This window comes from Medicago sativa, chromosome 2 (assembly GCF_051527215.1).
Source record: "Medicago sativa cultivar Bolivia chromosome 2, Bolivia_mono, whole genome shotgun sequence".
In the NCBI taxonomy this organism is placed as follows: domain Eukaryota; kingdom Viridiplantae; phylum Streptophyta; class Magnoliopsida; order Fabales; family Fabaceae; genus Medicago; species Medicago sativa.
The window spans coordinates 50,928,701-50,941,952 of record NC_140750.1 but is presented as its reverse complement, the minus strand read 5'-3'; the positions used below and the strand labels follow the sequence as shown (position 1 = coordinate 50,941,952).

At 33.1% G+C, this 13,252-nt stretch overlaps 1 protein-coding gene across 1 annotated transcript; it reads right to left on the bottom strand.

The window, feature by feature from the left end:
* Positions 1-6,158: 6,158 nt before the first annotated feature.
* On the bottom strand, positions 6,159-11,999 carry LOC146948648 (protein EMSY-LIKE 3-like). Its single transcript, XM_085744856.1, has 10 exons — positions 11,755-11,999; positions 10,171-10,379; positions 9,972-10,081; positions 9,606-9,858; positions 9,226-9,444; positions 9,071-9,139; positions 7,400-7,636; positions 7,240-7,308; positions 7,064-7,127; positions 6,159-6,479 (listed from the first exon to the last, which is right to left on the bottom strand). The coding sequence occupies exons 1-10, from the start codon at positions 11,780-11,782 to the stop codon at positions 6,430-6,432; spliced, it is 1,308 nt and encodes a 435-aa protein (XP_085600982.1). The 5' UTR covers positions 11,783-11,999; the 3' UTR covers positions 6,159-6,429.
* Between the last annotated feature and the right edge of the window lie 1,253 nt (positions 12,000-13,252).

The following is a 13,252-nucleotide window of genomic DNA, read 5'->3' as shown; positions in this document are numbered from 1 at the left end:
TAAAGAAACACTTAACATTTTTTTTTGTAAAAACAAAATTTATTTAAAAAATTTATTTTTATTTTCTCAGACTTTTTTGTGTGTTTGTATTTTTATTTTCTCAGACTTTTTTGCAATTTTTTTTCCTTCTACCCTTCAATTGAAAAAAATTGATGGATATGGCCCCATGTTTGATAAACAATTTGGCGAACAACAGCTTTTTTAAATTTTTTATTTGATGTTTGATAAATCATTTGGCGAGCATCATTTTCTCAATTTTGCTGTCCAACTGCGCGCCGCCACGTGGCATTCTGTGGCAGATTAAATGGTGTTGAATCTGTTAATCATCTCTCTCTTCCAGCGCCTCATTCAACACAGCTTCAACATGCATTGGACTGCTTTTTCTTGTTGAATGTCAGGTTCAACAGCACCATTGCACATAGTCTAAGAAGATACGAAAAAGTATAATTTATATAATTCAATCATATTTCTTTAATGATTTTTTGAAAAGTAACGGGACGAAACGTATGCAATAGAACAAAAACATACATGACAAATTATAAATTGGACAAAAAATAACAGTTGATGTCATTCATTTTTTTTTTTTATGGTATCAACTGTTTTTCGCGTATATTTTTAAAACGTGTAATTTGTAAAGTGTTGGTGGCGGATCCATGTCTTAGACTTTTGAGTTCATGAACCTATTGAGTTATGTTTTAGTGGAGGCAGGTTTGTTTACATCTATAGTAGACATGGCAACAGGTCAAATTGGGGACGGGTTTTAGCATACCCGCCCCACCTCCGCTTCATTGTGTCCATATCCGCCCCGCCTCCAAACTCGTCGGGGATAGAAAATTCACACCCAAACCTGCCTCCAGCGGGGATGAGTTTCCCAGCCCCGCCGCAACCCTCATCCGCGAAGCTGTAGTGAAAAAATAACATGTTTTTTCACATATCTAAAAAAAACATTCTTTAAATATGTACTTTTTTTGACCAACTTTAAATATGTACTTACTATGTTAAGAAGGGTATACGTGTAATGTGATTATCAAATATAAAGGTAAAAAAGTAATTTAAAATAAACAGAGCAGGTGCGAGGCATATTTAACTATCCCCCGACCCCCCTCCCCCCGTACTTAAGAAACGGGTTTTCCCCGCACCCACACCCAGTTAAATAGGCTTTTCCTTGTTAAATACAGGGCAGGAGCAGACAGGTCTGGACGGGGGCGGGTTCAAATGCCAATGCCTATTTATAGTGTTGGGTTGCTTGACAGCGAAACTATGGTGTAGTCACATTAAAAGAATACTTTAACGACAAAACCTACACATTAAAAAAAAAAAATAATCAAACTATAGTGTAGTCATAATCAATAATATAAATCAATTTCATTTCTTTTTTATTGTATTAATTACAAAAATTTATTTATTTTCCAAAACTAAGTGTAAGCCATGGCCTATAATCCCTCTCAATTGGGTCTGTCCCTGAGTAAACACCATTTTTAAATTTTAGAATTGAATATGAGATCGGATAAATAAAAATGTTAAAAAATTATTTTTATCTAAGGTTGAAAGAGCCCAAAACGCATATAAGGTGTGTAGTTTTTTGAAGGCAGAAGAATGTTTGGTCTTGTGTGGAGGGAGAACCACACAAATTTAGTCAAGCTCTCTCATGGATAAGATACCTTTCTTAAAATGGTGTTTGGTGTTTCGTCATCTTCCAGCTTTTTTTCTTTGGCCTCTTTAGATAAAGAGTTACTACACATTTTGGTAGCGAATTTCAAAAAATAGATTCACTTCTATAGTGATGACTGGCAAATGATGTGAAGTGGTCAAGTGTGCATATGAATAGAGCACAATATATATATGGCTAATGTTAACTTGTGCCCTCACGGCACATGTTAAGATACTCATTATAGAAATACATATATCAAAAGGCGTGCATTCAACTTCTTAAAAGTTGTTATATTGTGTTTTCCAATGCAACATTGCTCTATTTAGGTTGCTTAACATGTGCCCTAAGGGCACAAGTTAACATGACCCTATATATATATATATATATATATATATATATATATATATATATATATATATATATATATATATATATATATATATGAGCAATGATATTCTAACAATCAAAAATCAACAACTTTTGTGACAACCACCAATTTTTAAAGGAAAAGTAGATAGTGACACGGAAACCAAAGCAATAGAGAGAGAAAGTAAAAAGATAATGTGAGTATGAGAGATAAAGTTGTCACATAGGTTGTCACAAAATGGTTGTTAGAATATCATTTCTCTATATATATATGCCAATTTGAAGAAAAAAACACATCTGCCAAATATTATCATGGTACAATAATAATTTGATTTTCTCTATCATATTTCGTTTGAATTTTTTATCCAATATTGTTTGTATCTAAAAGTTACAAAGTCTCACAAGAGTGCCAACATGACTAGTTTGAAGGAAAAGAACTCGAGTGTTATGATTACTATAGTTGTCAAGTTGATAGACAACTTAGTGTAGGTTAGGCAAAACATCCATCATTATCGTAATTTTGTTGATGAGAAATGATACTCCCTTCGTCCCTTAATACATGACCTAGTTGATTCCGACACACATATCAATGCATATGTTTTATCTTTGATATCTTCAATTCTCTACTAAAAAAAATTATGAAAATTTAATATTTTAAAAATATTCACCGAGACGAATCCAACAACATCTTACATGATATTATTTATTTGTGTGACTTAGTAGAAAAATATTGTCAAAGTATGTCAAGTCAATAATGTATATTGTCAAATAGATCATCTATTGAGGGACAAAGGGAGTATTTGAACAACCATTTTTTGATAACTTTTGTGACAACTTCATCTCTCATACTCACATGATCATTCTACTTTCTCTCTCTATTGCTTTGATTTTTGGGCCACTATCTAAATTTCTTTGTAAAATTTGGTTATCTAACAAGCTGTCACAATAAATGGTTGTTCAAATAACATTGCTTTTTATTGAATATGTAAAGTTTACATTCTATATAAATCACAATAATTTTTAGGGTGTTGCTAACCTGTGTCATAAGGGCATAAGATAAGAAACTAAATAAAAAAATTTAACTTTGAAAATTGTGCATTCATAACTTTAAAACTTATATTTTCAATACAATATTTATTGTTTAATTCTATTTCAAGATCCTTATCTTGAGCCATAAAGACATAAGTTAGCATTTTCTTAATTTTTATGATTACGACCAGACCACCGTTAATTCAAAAACCAATCACTTAATCCCATGCGAAAAAAATTAGGCATCTCATAACTACTCAAAAATCAATCACATAATATACAACGGCCAAAATACTCAATGATAAATTATAGAAACATTATTTTTTCAATAATATTTTTTATAAGCAATCATAGAGATTAATCATTTTTTTCAATAGTAAAAAATTTAGTTGAAATGAAAGAATTCACTTTATGTATGATACATGTTCTTCAACGGAGATTTAGTAACTACCGTGATTTAGTCAACGTAAAACGTCAGTGAAAGATTCTTCTTTTGTGCTTTTAATCGCTTAAATGTTTGGGGCAAGGTTGAACAAAAGCAATTGAATTTATGAATATTCCAGCCATTGCTTTTTTAGAAGTTCATATATGACTTTTTAGCAATAATTTAGAGTTAAATTCTGGTTGAGACAACAACAAATTCATCATCAATGACGCTAGATAGAAATTGGAGTGAAGAAACTAACATTAAGTCACCCTCTTTTTTATTAACAGTAGGATTAAACAAATCCAACGACGCATATTTAGTGTTAATCTTTTGACTTACACCTGGTGTCGTTGACGGAATCCGAGTCATATATATATATATATATATATATATATATATATATATATATATATATATATATATATATATATATATATATATATGGGAAAATTACACTAACCTCCCCTGAGGTTTCGTTGAATGACACAGACATCCCCTCTAGTTTTTGAATAGACACTAACCTCCCTTAAAGTCTCTTGAAATAGATAAACACCTCCCTTTACAACTTAACACCGTTTGTAGATCTGTTAAAAAAAACACACTTTTTTTCTATTAATGAAACTATCTCCATCTCCACTGAACCACGTTTCTGCCATTGTTGAAAGCTTTTCACATCTTTATCATTTATTATTTTATTGATTTCCTTTATTTCATATATCTCTAATAACATAGATGAGACTATTTTTCTTTGAAGAGTATCCCCCAAAAACAAAGCAGCACACCTCTGTATTAGTTATTCCGCCGCGACTCATACACAAGCTACTTAACACAAATGAACAACATCCCATTTATTTGTTCTTCGTAAAAAAAAAAAAACCCATTTATTTGGTACAATCCTTTGAGAAACTCTGTTTGAGAAACTCAATCTATGATAATTTACTTTGATTACGGTTGCCTACATTCTACAATTTGTTTGTTAAATCTTATATGACCCAAAAATTCTCGACAAAGATGTGAGCAAAATAACAATCATATCAAAACATTGGTTGTGTTGTTAATGAAGTTTTAGGTTAGGATGAAACAGTGGCGAGAAGGAAAGGTATTGTGCGATGCAGTTGAATGAGAAAAGGAGTGAAAAAAAGTTTCTATTTTTTTTTAACGGCACATTGACAGCACTTAACGGCAAGGGAGGTATGTGTCATAAGATAAAATAGAGGGGGTGTGGGTTACATATAGACAGAGTTCAGGAGAGGTTAGTGTATTTTTCCCTATATATATATATATATATATATATATATATATAGACACGCACATGACCTTTGTGACTTCTTCCTTATATATGAGTTGATAAAAGCAAAAGAATCAAGAAAAAATATTTTTGCGTTAAATTTGTCAACAATGTACCTTCTTTTTACAAAATTATCCTTCAATTATTGAGAGAAATGATTGATATTTTAAATCTCTTCATTTAATTAGGGATATTTTTGTAAAAAATTAATTAATGAACCTTGATATTCGAAGAGAGTCTTATAAAAAGAGATACTTTTTTTTGACGAAATGGTCTTATAAATAGAGTTTGTGTAAGGTACTTATTTGAACTAAGATGGAGTGTTGGACAGAAGATCTAGAAACTCAGTGTACAAGATGTGTGTGAACTGAGTTTTAAGTACACGTGCTTGAACAGAGTTCGTGAAACGTACTTGAAACTTTAACTAGGTTTGAGTTTCTCTGTAAACATACTTGGTCTCCCACGTCCTTGTTGTTCAGACCATATTTGGTTTCTAGAGACATCATATCCTTGTTGTGGACCATGTTTTAATTTCATTGGTTTATATAATAAAACCTAGACCAAAAAGTCCACAGTTCTTTATTCTTGACTTGATAATTTTTACGTTAAAGGAACTTTAATTAATCAAATAGAATGATCAGAAGTCACAAGGGTATAACTAGACCAGAACTCAAATCCTAACGAACACTCTATGTTGTTCCACACTAGGTCCATTACAAAGGGGAATTGAGATGGCACAACCTTGATAATATGTGACTCCTCTTTATTGTTAGATATGGTGGATATTAATTATAATTGATAAAATATTGTTTAAGGTAGTTAAAAATTAGTTGAGTAGCTGCCAGTTGATAATTTTAGTTAGATCACTATTTAAAGTGATCATACATTCATTTGTAACAATTTCTTCTTAGTAACAAAAAATAATCAACTTCATACAATAAATTCTAAAATCAATTTTTTCTCATTCAATACTTCTTCCATATCATCTCTTATAGGTACGTCTCATTTTTCAGTCATAATTACAAGAACAAACTGCTTGTTTACATCATTTCTATATGAACATGCATAAAGGGACATGAATACTAATATTCATATTTTGATTGTAAGTGGAAAGAAAATATTAAAGTGGTAGAAAACACTCACAAATGCGTAGACTAAAATGAGTTGTGCAAGAGGAAAAGGAGAAACTATAGAGATAAGGAAAAGAGAGATGGAGGTGAGTGACTGTGATGGTTGTTTAATGTTTATGGTGGATCTTCAGTTTGGGTAGGTGGTGCCAATAGTAAACATAAAGTCATTGGTGATAGTCAAGAGGACAAAAAAGGATGAAAAAGAGTTATGTAAATGACCACCAACAACTTTGGTTTGGCAGTACCCATGATGATTAAGATTTGGTGTTTACGAAAACCAAACAGTCACCAAGTCTTGTGAATAAATGGTGTCAACTCATAATTTAATACAGCAAATATAGGAATGTATCCACTATCATTCTCTTTTTATACAAGCAGAAGCTGATCCTAGGTCAAATCTTACCCTCAATAAATAATTATTACCAAATTACATAATTGTCATCCTATCTGATAGAATACAAGAGAAAATCTACACTTTCCCGTGACTTTTGCTTCCTTGAATGCCTCCTTTTCCCCATTTTACAACGTAGGTGTTCCGTCATTCTCGATCCATTGATTTAACATGTGAGAAATGGCGACCGCCCCCATCTGTATAAACAATAAGATAAGATCATCAAGAAAGTTTATACACAGAATCAAGTGTGGAGATCCATATTGTTCCATCACTGGCCATTTCACTGAATATAATTGATGACAACACTTTTTTAAAAAAGTAGTGAATACTGGATACTTTAGGCCAAGGTTGTTTAAATAGACAAAAGTGAAAAATATGGAATCACCCCTGAGTGGTATATTAAATCGTAGGATGATTGGAAGTGGGGTGTAGTGTAACAAATTATGGCCACTGTTTCCACGGCATGGAAGTAAGATGAAAGTGATTTTCTATTATACCAAGCAATAATCAGTGAAAATCAAATCCTTGTTATTCCAAACTATTGTACTTCTATTTACACTCAAATTTGCAGTCAATGTAATTTTTAAAATCAATCTGTATTATCATCCGTATCACTTGCAAGTTGCAACTCATTTGAATTATGATTTGAAACTAAATAGTAAAAAAAGCACCTAAACGAAGTCCATACTCCATAGCATTTAGAGGACTACTTGTGAAAGAACAAATGTCTTATAATACTGCAAAAGTGCAAATAGGTGTGCGAAATGCGAATAAGTACCATTATCGCCATCAGAAAGATCTGCAAGCCTTGCAATTGCATCGATAAGAGCTTGCTCATGATCCTGTAGTTAATTCATTAAATTGATTATACATACAGCATTTGCAAGAACATAAGATAAATTAGCGGCTAGCAGTAAAATAAATGGCAGACTGGAGAATAAAATTGTACTTTACCTTCAATATTTTCTTGGCTTTCTCAATTTCATGTACATCAGGATGATTTGCACTGAACACCCTTTCCACCTGACAAGTTACCCAAAAATTTAAATATTTTCCATGAAAAGATTAAACAATCTCAATTGAATAGTATTTTGATTGAACCGTTTTCAGTTACCTCTTTAACTAGTGTGTCTGTGTGAAGTATTTGTATATCATCCAGAGCCTTTTTTCCGATTCCATTCTGTGATGGCAATAAATCTTTTTTGGATTGCCCCTTTGTACCTCCCCTACCTCTTCCAGCTCCTGGAACACTATCACGACCTACAGACCTATTCATCCCACGACCAGATCCCCCAAAACGATGGTTGATTCCAGGTTCCTCCCCTACCCATTGAATATCTTCCGGAGAGATCTGCGGTTACAAGACTGTATCTAATTAGGTGCTGGCAAGTGCTAAGCATATCAAGCTAATAGAAAATCTAAATTCTAAATGTTATTGAACAATCAAGGTACACGAGAATAGCGGTGCTTGAATTTTATGAAAGTTTAAATAACAACCACAATTCAGGATTACTGAAAGTTTAAACAAGTCAAAACTTCATTTATTTAATTACATATTATTTTTACATGGAACCAGCAGCTGCGGTCTTCAACTGCAGCGTTTGATACCACATTATGCATTCATTCATGAATGAAAATAGTGTTACAAAAAGAAAGTAATGTAAGCCAACTTGACATCTCAATTTGGTGCAGCAAATGAAAAGTTTGTCATACATGTAATATTAAGAAAAGCAGAAACATGCTATAAAAAAAATTCAGAACGAGGTCATAACCCTATTTATGAACAACCAAATCCTAATTTAACATGTTATAAAATAGTTTTCAACAATAGTATAGTCAAATTCATTTTATTAAATGCCCAATAGTTTCCTTCAAAACATTTTTAGCATCTAAAATGAATATTTTCTAACATTTCAAATTCAGTGCCGAATTTATGCAGAAAGTTACCAAACACATCCCAGCCCACATTTTTTTGGGCCCTGGAGCATTTTACCCAGTAGGTACGAGACAGATCTCCTGAGATACGTGATAGAAACTTCTATCTTTATTAGAAAGAACTAGGGAAGAATTCCCTCAATAGAGTATAGATGGCAGAATTTCAAGGGTCTGCACCTCTCCTAATGCCCAAAGGTCTTAACTCTCTCAAATGACAAGATGCTCCAGTCTATGTCCTTGTATGCACCACGGGCTAACATCACTAACTACAGGGGCACCTAAAGAAATTATTACATTAGACGCCAAAGTTTGAGCACATCCCAGTAGTACTTTTTCCATTCATATGAATCCTAGGATTTAACTGAGGACCACATGCTTATGAGATCCAAATCCTTTCATAATTGGACCAACACACATTGGAAATGTAACTCTTAATTTAAAGATGGAAAAGAAAGCTTACCAACATATTTCTTTAGACATTCTAGAGAAATACAAACATTTCACATAATTACTGTATATGATACATTAAAACACCTTCAGAACTCTACTCAAAGACATTAAATTACTAAATAATGTAATAAATTATTTAGAGTTATTTTAGAATTCTATTTCTATAATTTCACTAACACACTTCTATTTTTATAATTCTAATACCAATATTTTAGAATTATTAAATTACTCCATTTTTATTTTCAAATTTCACTAATACACTTCTATTTTTATAATTCTACTTTTAGTTTCAATTTCGCAAGGTTTGGAAAAACACTATTTTTTGAAGAGAGTCGCAACGTGGGGAGTGTGAAAAAGACAACAAAAAGAATTACACGACAGTAATCAGTATCAGATATACCTCTGACAGATTAACCCATTCCAATGATTCATTTACACTTCCCATGTCATAGACCAGATTGTGCAGACGCTGAAAAGTTAGAGGTAAAAAGTAAGCATATCAGCTATAAATTAACTGACAAACAAATCTTAAACTGATTAAGTGGATGTAAGTACATCTACTGGATTGTAGTCGGTGATAACTGCTTCATAGAAGTTATTGTCATCAGGCCATCTTGTTCGTACTTTCTTGCCAACAAGCGGATCAATTGATGCTCCCTCAGCAAGCTCACCTGTGCCAGTACCCGAAGTAACTCTATTAGGTACTTGATTCCTTCCCCCTGGTCCCGAAGAAGGGTATTGCTTTATTGAAGGTGCTCCTGGTAATACTTGGCCCTGCATATACAAGAACCAAAGTAAATGAAATAGTGTTGCTTATGTAGGCTTGAATAGTGGCAAATAATTTTTTAAGCAGCTATGAAGGGGATCAAACCAAGCTCACTGCAGATAAACTAAGAGAAGAAGAACAATGTAACCAGACTTCTATGTTTACTTACAGGTTTCTGCTTCTTGCCCTTAGTTCCTGGAACAGGTCCACGTTTTCCAACAGAAGAAGATGGCTGGTGGGGTGCAGCCACGGGCTGGGGATGAAATGAAGGAGAAGGCCCACCATAAGATTGTGATGGTACGGACGGTGTTACCTTTTGCTTCTTACGAGAAGCAGAGACTGTTGGACTTGGAACTGAATCGTGAATGACATGTCCAGAACTCAGCACACTGGGCTGATGGCCTCCTGTCTGTCTCCACTCCCTTAAATCAACATCCAATAAAATGTTGATTAACAACATGACAGTGTGTATATGCAAAATGTAATGAAAATCTCACTTCTAAAGCATAGACCAAGTTTTACAATTTTATCAGACCTTATCCTTCGTATGACATCATCTGCATTAACACGGCCTAGAAGTTCCCTATGTTCCTCATTTGATAATCTTAGTTCTTTTCTTAGTTCTGTTATCAAGCTTTCCTTCTCCTGAAGAAAATACATGTTGTTTAGAAGTCATTTAAACCTGATTAAAAATTTTCAAAATAAATAAGTGAAAATAAAATAAGAAAATGTACCCAAGTAATGGCATCAGCTTGAGCTTTAAAGGCTCGTAAAACTGAACTATACGCGTCCTGCTCAAGTTGGTGAATTTGAGCTTCCATGTCAATTTCACCGTACATCCTGGGGTATGACATCGAACCTACTGCAGATCGCCCATTCCCAGCAAGACGTGCCCCTCTAGGAATTCTATTTTGATGTGTTGGTGGAAGATCATCATCAGTACCTGCAATCATTACATCCAATGAATTTATATGTATATAAGTATAATAACAAAGTCAGTCCGGACTATAACAACAACAACCACCACCAAGCCTTATCCCACTAAGTGGGGCAGCCTACATGGATCAAAGTCAGTCCAGACTATAAATCCTTGAAATATACATCAACCAGATTTTACTAAATGCAGCAGGTATTGCATACAAGCATTTACTAACTATACAAAGCAAAGGCCACGATCTACTCAATGCAACAACTAACTAGATAATAAATACTGCAGTTAAGGTAAAAAAAATCAATATTTCAAATCAACAAATTCACAACATGGGTCTAATGCAAGCAGTTTGTCATATGTCAGTGTTACACTGAATGGTAGGGAGAAACATTAAGTCAATATTGTGTCAAACTGGAAAAACAAAAAGGTAGCCATTTGAGGATATTTGAAAGTGTAAACCTTTAAGTTAGAAAAACTCTAAATCCCCCATCAACAAATGGATAGACAATTCAATACATTTCGAAATTTTAAGAGATACTACATCCGAATAAAACAGTCAAGTGTCAACCAATATAGAGTCCGCTATCACCAGAAGCGGTTAGCACCTCTTGCTGCTTGAGGTGCTTGATGTGCCTTTCTAGTTCAGAAAAGTCGCACCTTATTGCTAAGGTAAAGAAAGAAAACCAAGAGGCCATCAAATTATTCAAGATAACAATAATCATAACAACTAGTTGACGGTCTTTGGAACTCAAAGACCAAAGCAATTTCAAATTTTCAAGTTCACTGAGAAAGTTAAGCTTGAGAAGTTCCCAGTTCCCAACTAGTATACCAACCGAATAAACCAGTTTAGCGGCATAATCAAGTTCATGGAACTGGAAAAAACTTTATATAGTTCAAAATACGCGTTAGGTTCAGTTGTTACTATAACAACATTTTCAGTTTCCATTTGCTAAACAAAACAGAACTGTAATATTTTACTTTCCATAGAAAAAAAAATACTTCACAAAACACTTTGAAAACTAGACATTACTAATTTCATCGTTGAAATAAACACTTCCAATGAAAACTATGAAACTGAAATCACCAATACCATATCCCCCTGTGTTCAATAACAATCAAAATTTTCATCATAACCATAATTTAATCACACTCTTAAGTTAATCACAATTACACATACTACATAAAACGGACAACAACAACTCAAATTCCTTAAACATAGCATAAAACTACTAATTTGGGTGCCAATTGAAAATTTTGCCCTAATTAAATCAATCAAAACAAAACCCTAACCCTAAATCCTAAAATTGAAAGAGACCCATTAAAAAAAATTGAAAATTTAGGAATAATGAGGGAAGAAAGTAACGAAGAAGTTGAGAATGAAGCTTACCACTACTATCGTAAGGTTCGTAATCCATAGCCAGATTTCACGGGAAGCGAAGTACAGAGATCGAAGGAGAGAAAAACTGAGTTTTTCAGCGAAAGTGAAAGAGAATGAGGAAGGAGGAGTAGAGGAACAATGATTGAGGTTTTGATGAACGAATCGAAGATCTTAGGTTTGTGTGTGTAGTGTTGAGTTTCGATTTGTCGTGTCGGACTCGGAAACTGAGTTATTGGTACGAGTCGCCTTCTTTTCTTTTCTTATTTTTTTCAATATTATTTCTAGGGAGGGTAAATCTTTTTTCTTTATTTTTTTCAATTTTAGTTCTTGGGTAAATATTTTTTTTAAATTATATCTCAACTACTTAGGATCATGCAAACCTCAAAACTTAACAAGTTAGGATATGTACTTACAACTCATCATACTTTAACGGTTTTCTCAAGCTAACAACAAGAAATTCACGCTCCTGCGGGATATAAGTTACACTTTTTCTCAAGTGAGAGAATCTTCATTAAGATATATGTTGTTTGTTTTCTTTGTAAAAATGTTTGTTAATTTTTTTCTTCTTCAAATGATAAGGGAATTGGACCATTTAAACAAGTCATTAAAGGTTCGATGTTTGACTTTTCGTGGGAAGAAAATTCGGTTGTAGAAAAAAAAACTCATCTTATATGTTCAAGAGATATCTAACAAAGATTAATCATCACTTGATGACAATAATTATTTCATACATATAATATAACATGGTAAACAAAATAAGGAACATTGACGCAATAGTAAAATTGTTGTCACGTGATTGAAATGGCACACGTGCAAGTCTTCAAAACAACCTCTTATGTATGCGGGACCCCTTCTCAGACCCTACGTATGCAAAACTTTAGTGCATTAGGCTGTCTTTTTTTTTTTTTGTATAACATTATAAACGAAAAGTTTGAGGAACCAAGTATCTGAACTTAATTGATTAACGAGCTTCATCAAGGACGAATTATTCAAGAGAACCTGAGTTCGATTCTTTGGTAGAACAATTCTTGGTCAGATTTTACTTACCTCTTGACTGAACTTTGAATTATCAAGGCTCATTTCCACTAAGAATCGAAGGGTTGACAAAAAAATGGTTGGGGTGACAACTCATGATATTAAATATTCTTATATACGGATTAGGGTTATCTTAAGTTTATTAGAGCATCTCCAATGGAGGTTCCTTACTTAACAATGATCACTCCCCGTCAAGAACCTCCCATTGGAGGAAGAAAAAACGAGTCTCTATTAAGCAACGGACAACTATATAAGAACCGTCTTTCTCTTAGGCAACTAATGGGCCCCACGTGTAAAAGAAGTAATAAAATATGTATTGGTTGGTCCCACTTGCAAAAAAAGTAATAAATTATTTTTGTATAATAATGTAAAGTTAGTGCGACATATTTAAGTACTTTTCATTGGAGTCTTTATTAGTGTATTGTCATTGGAGTCATTGAGTCCTTAACATGTACTTTCATTAAAAAATTAT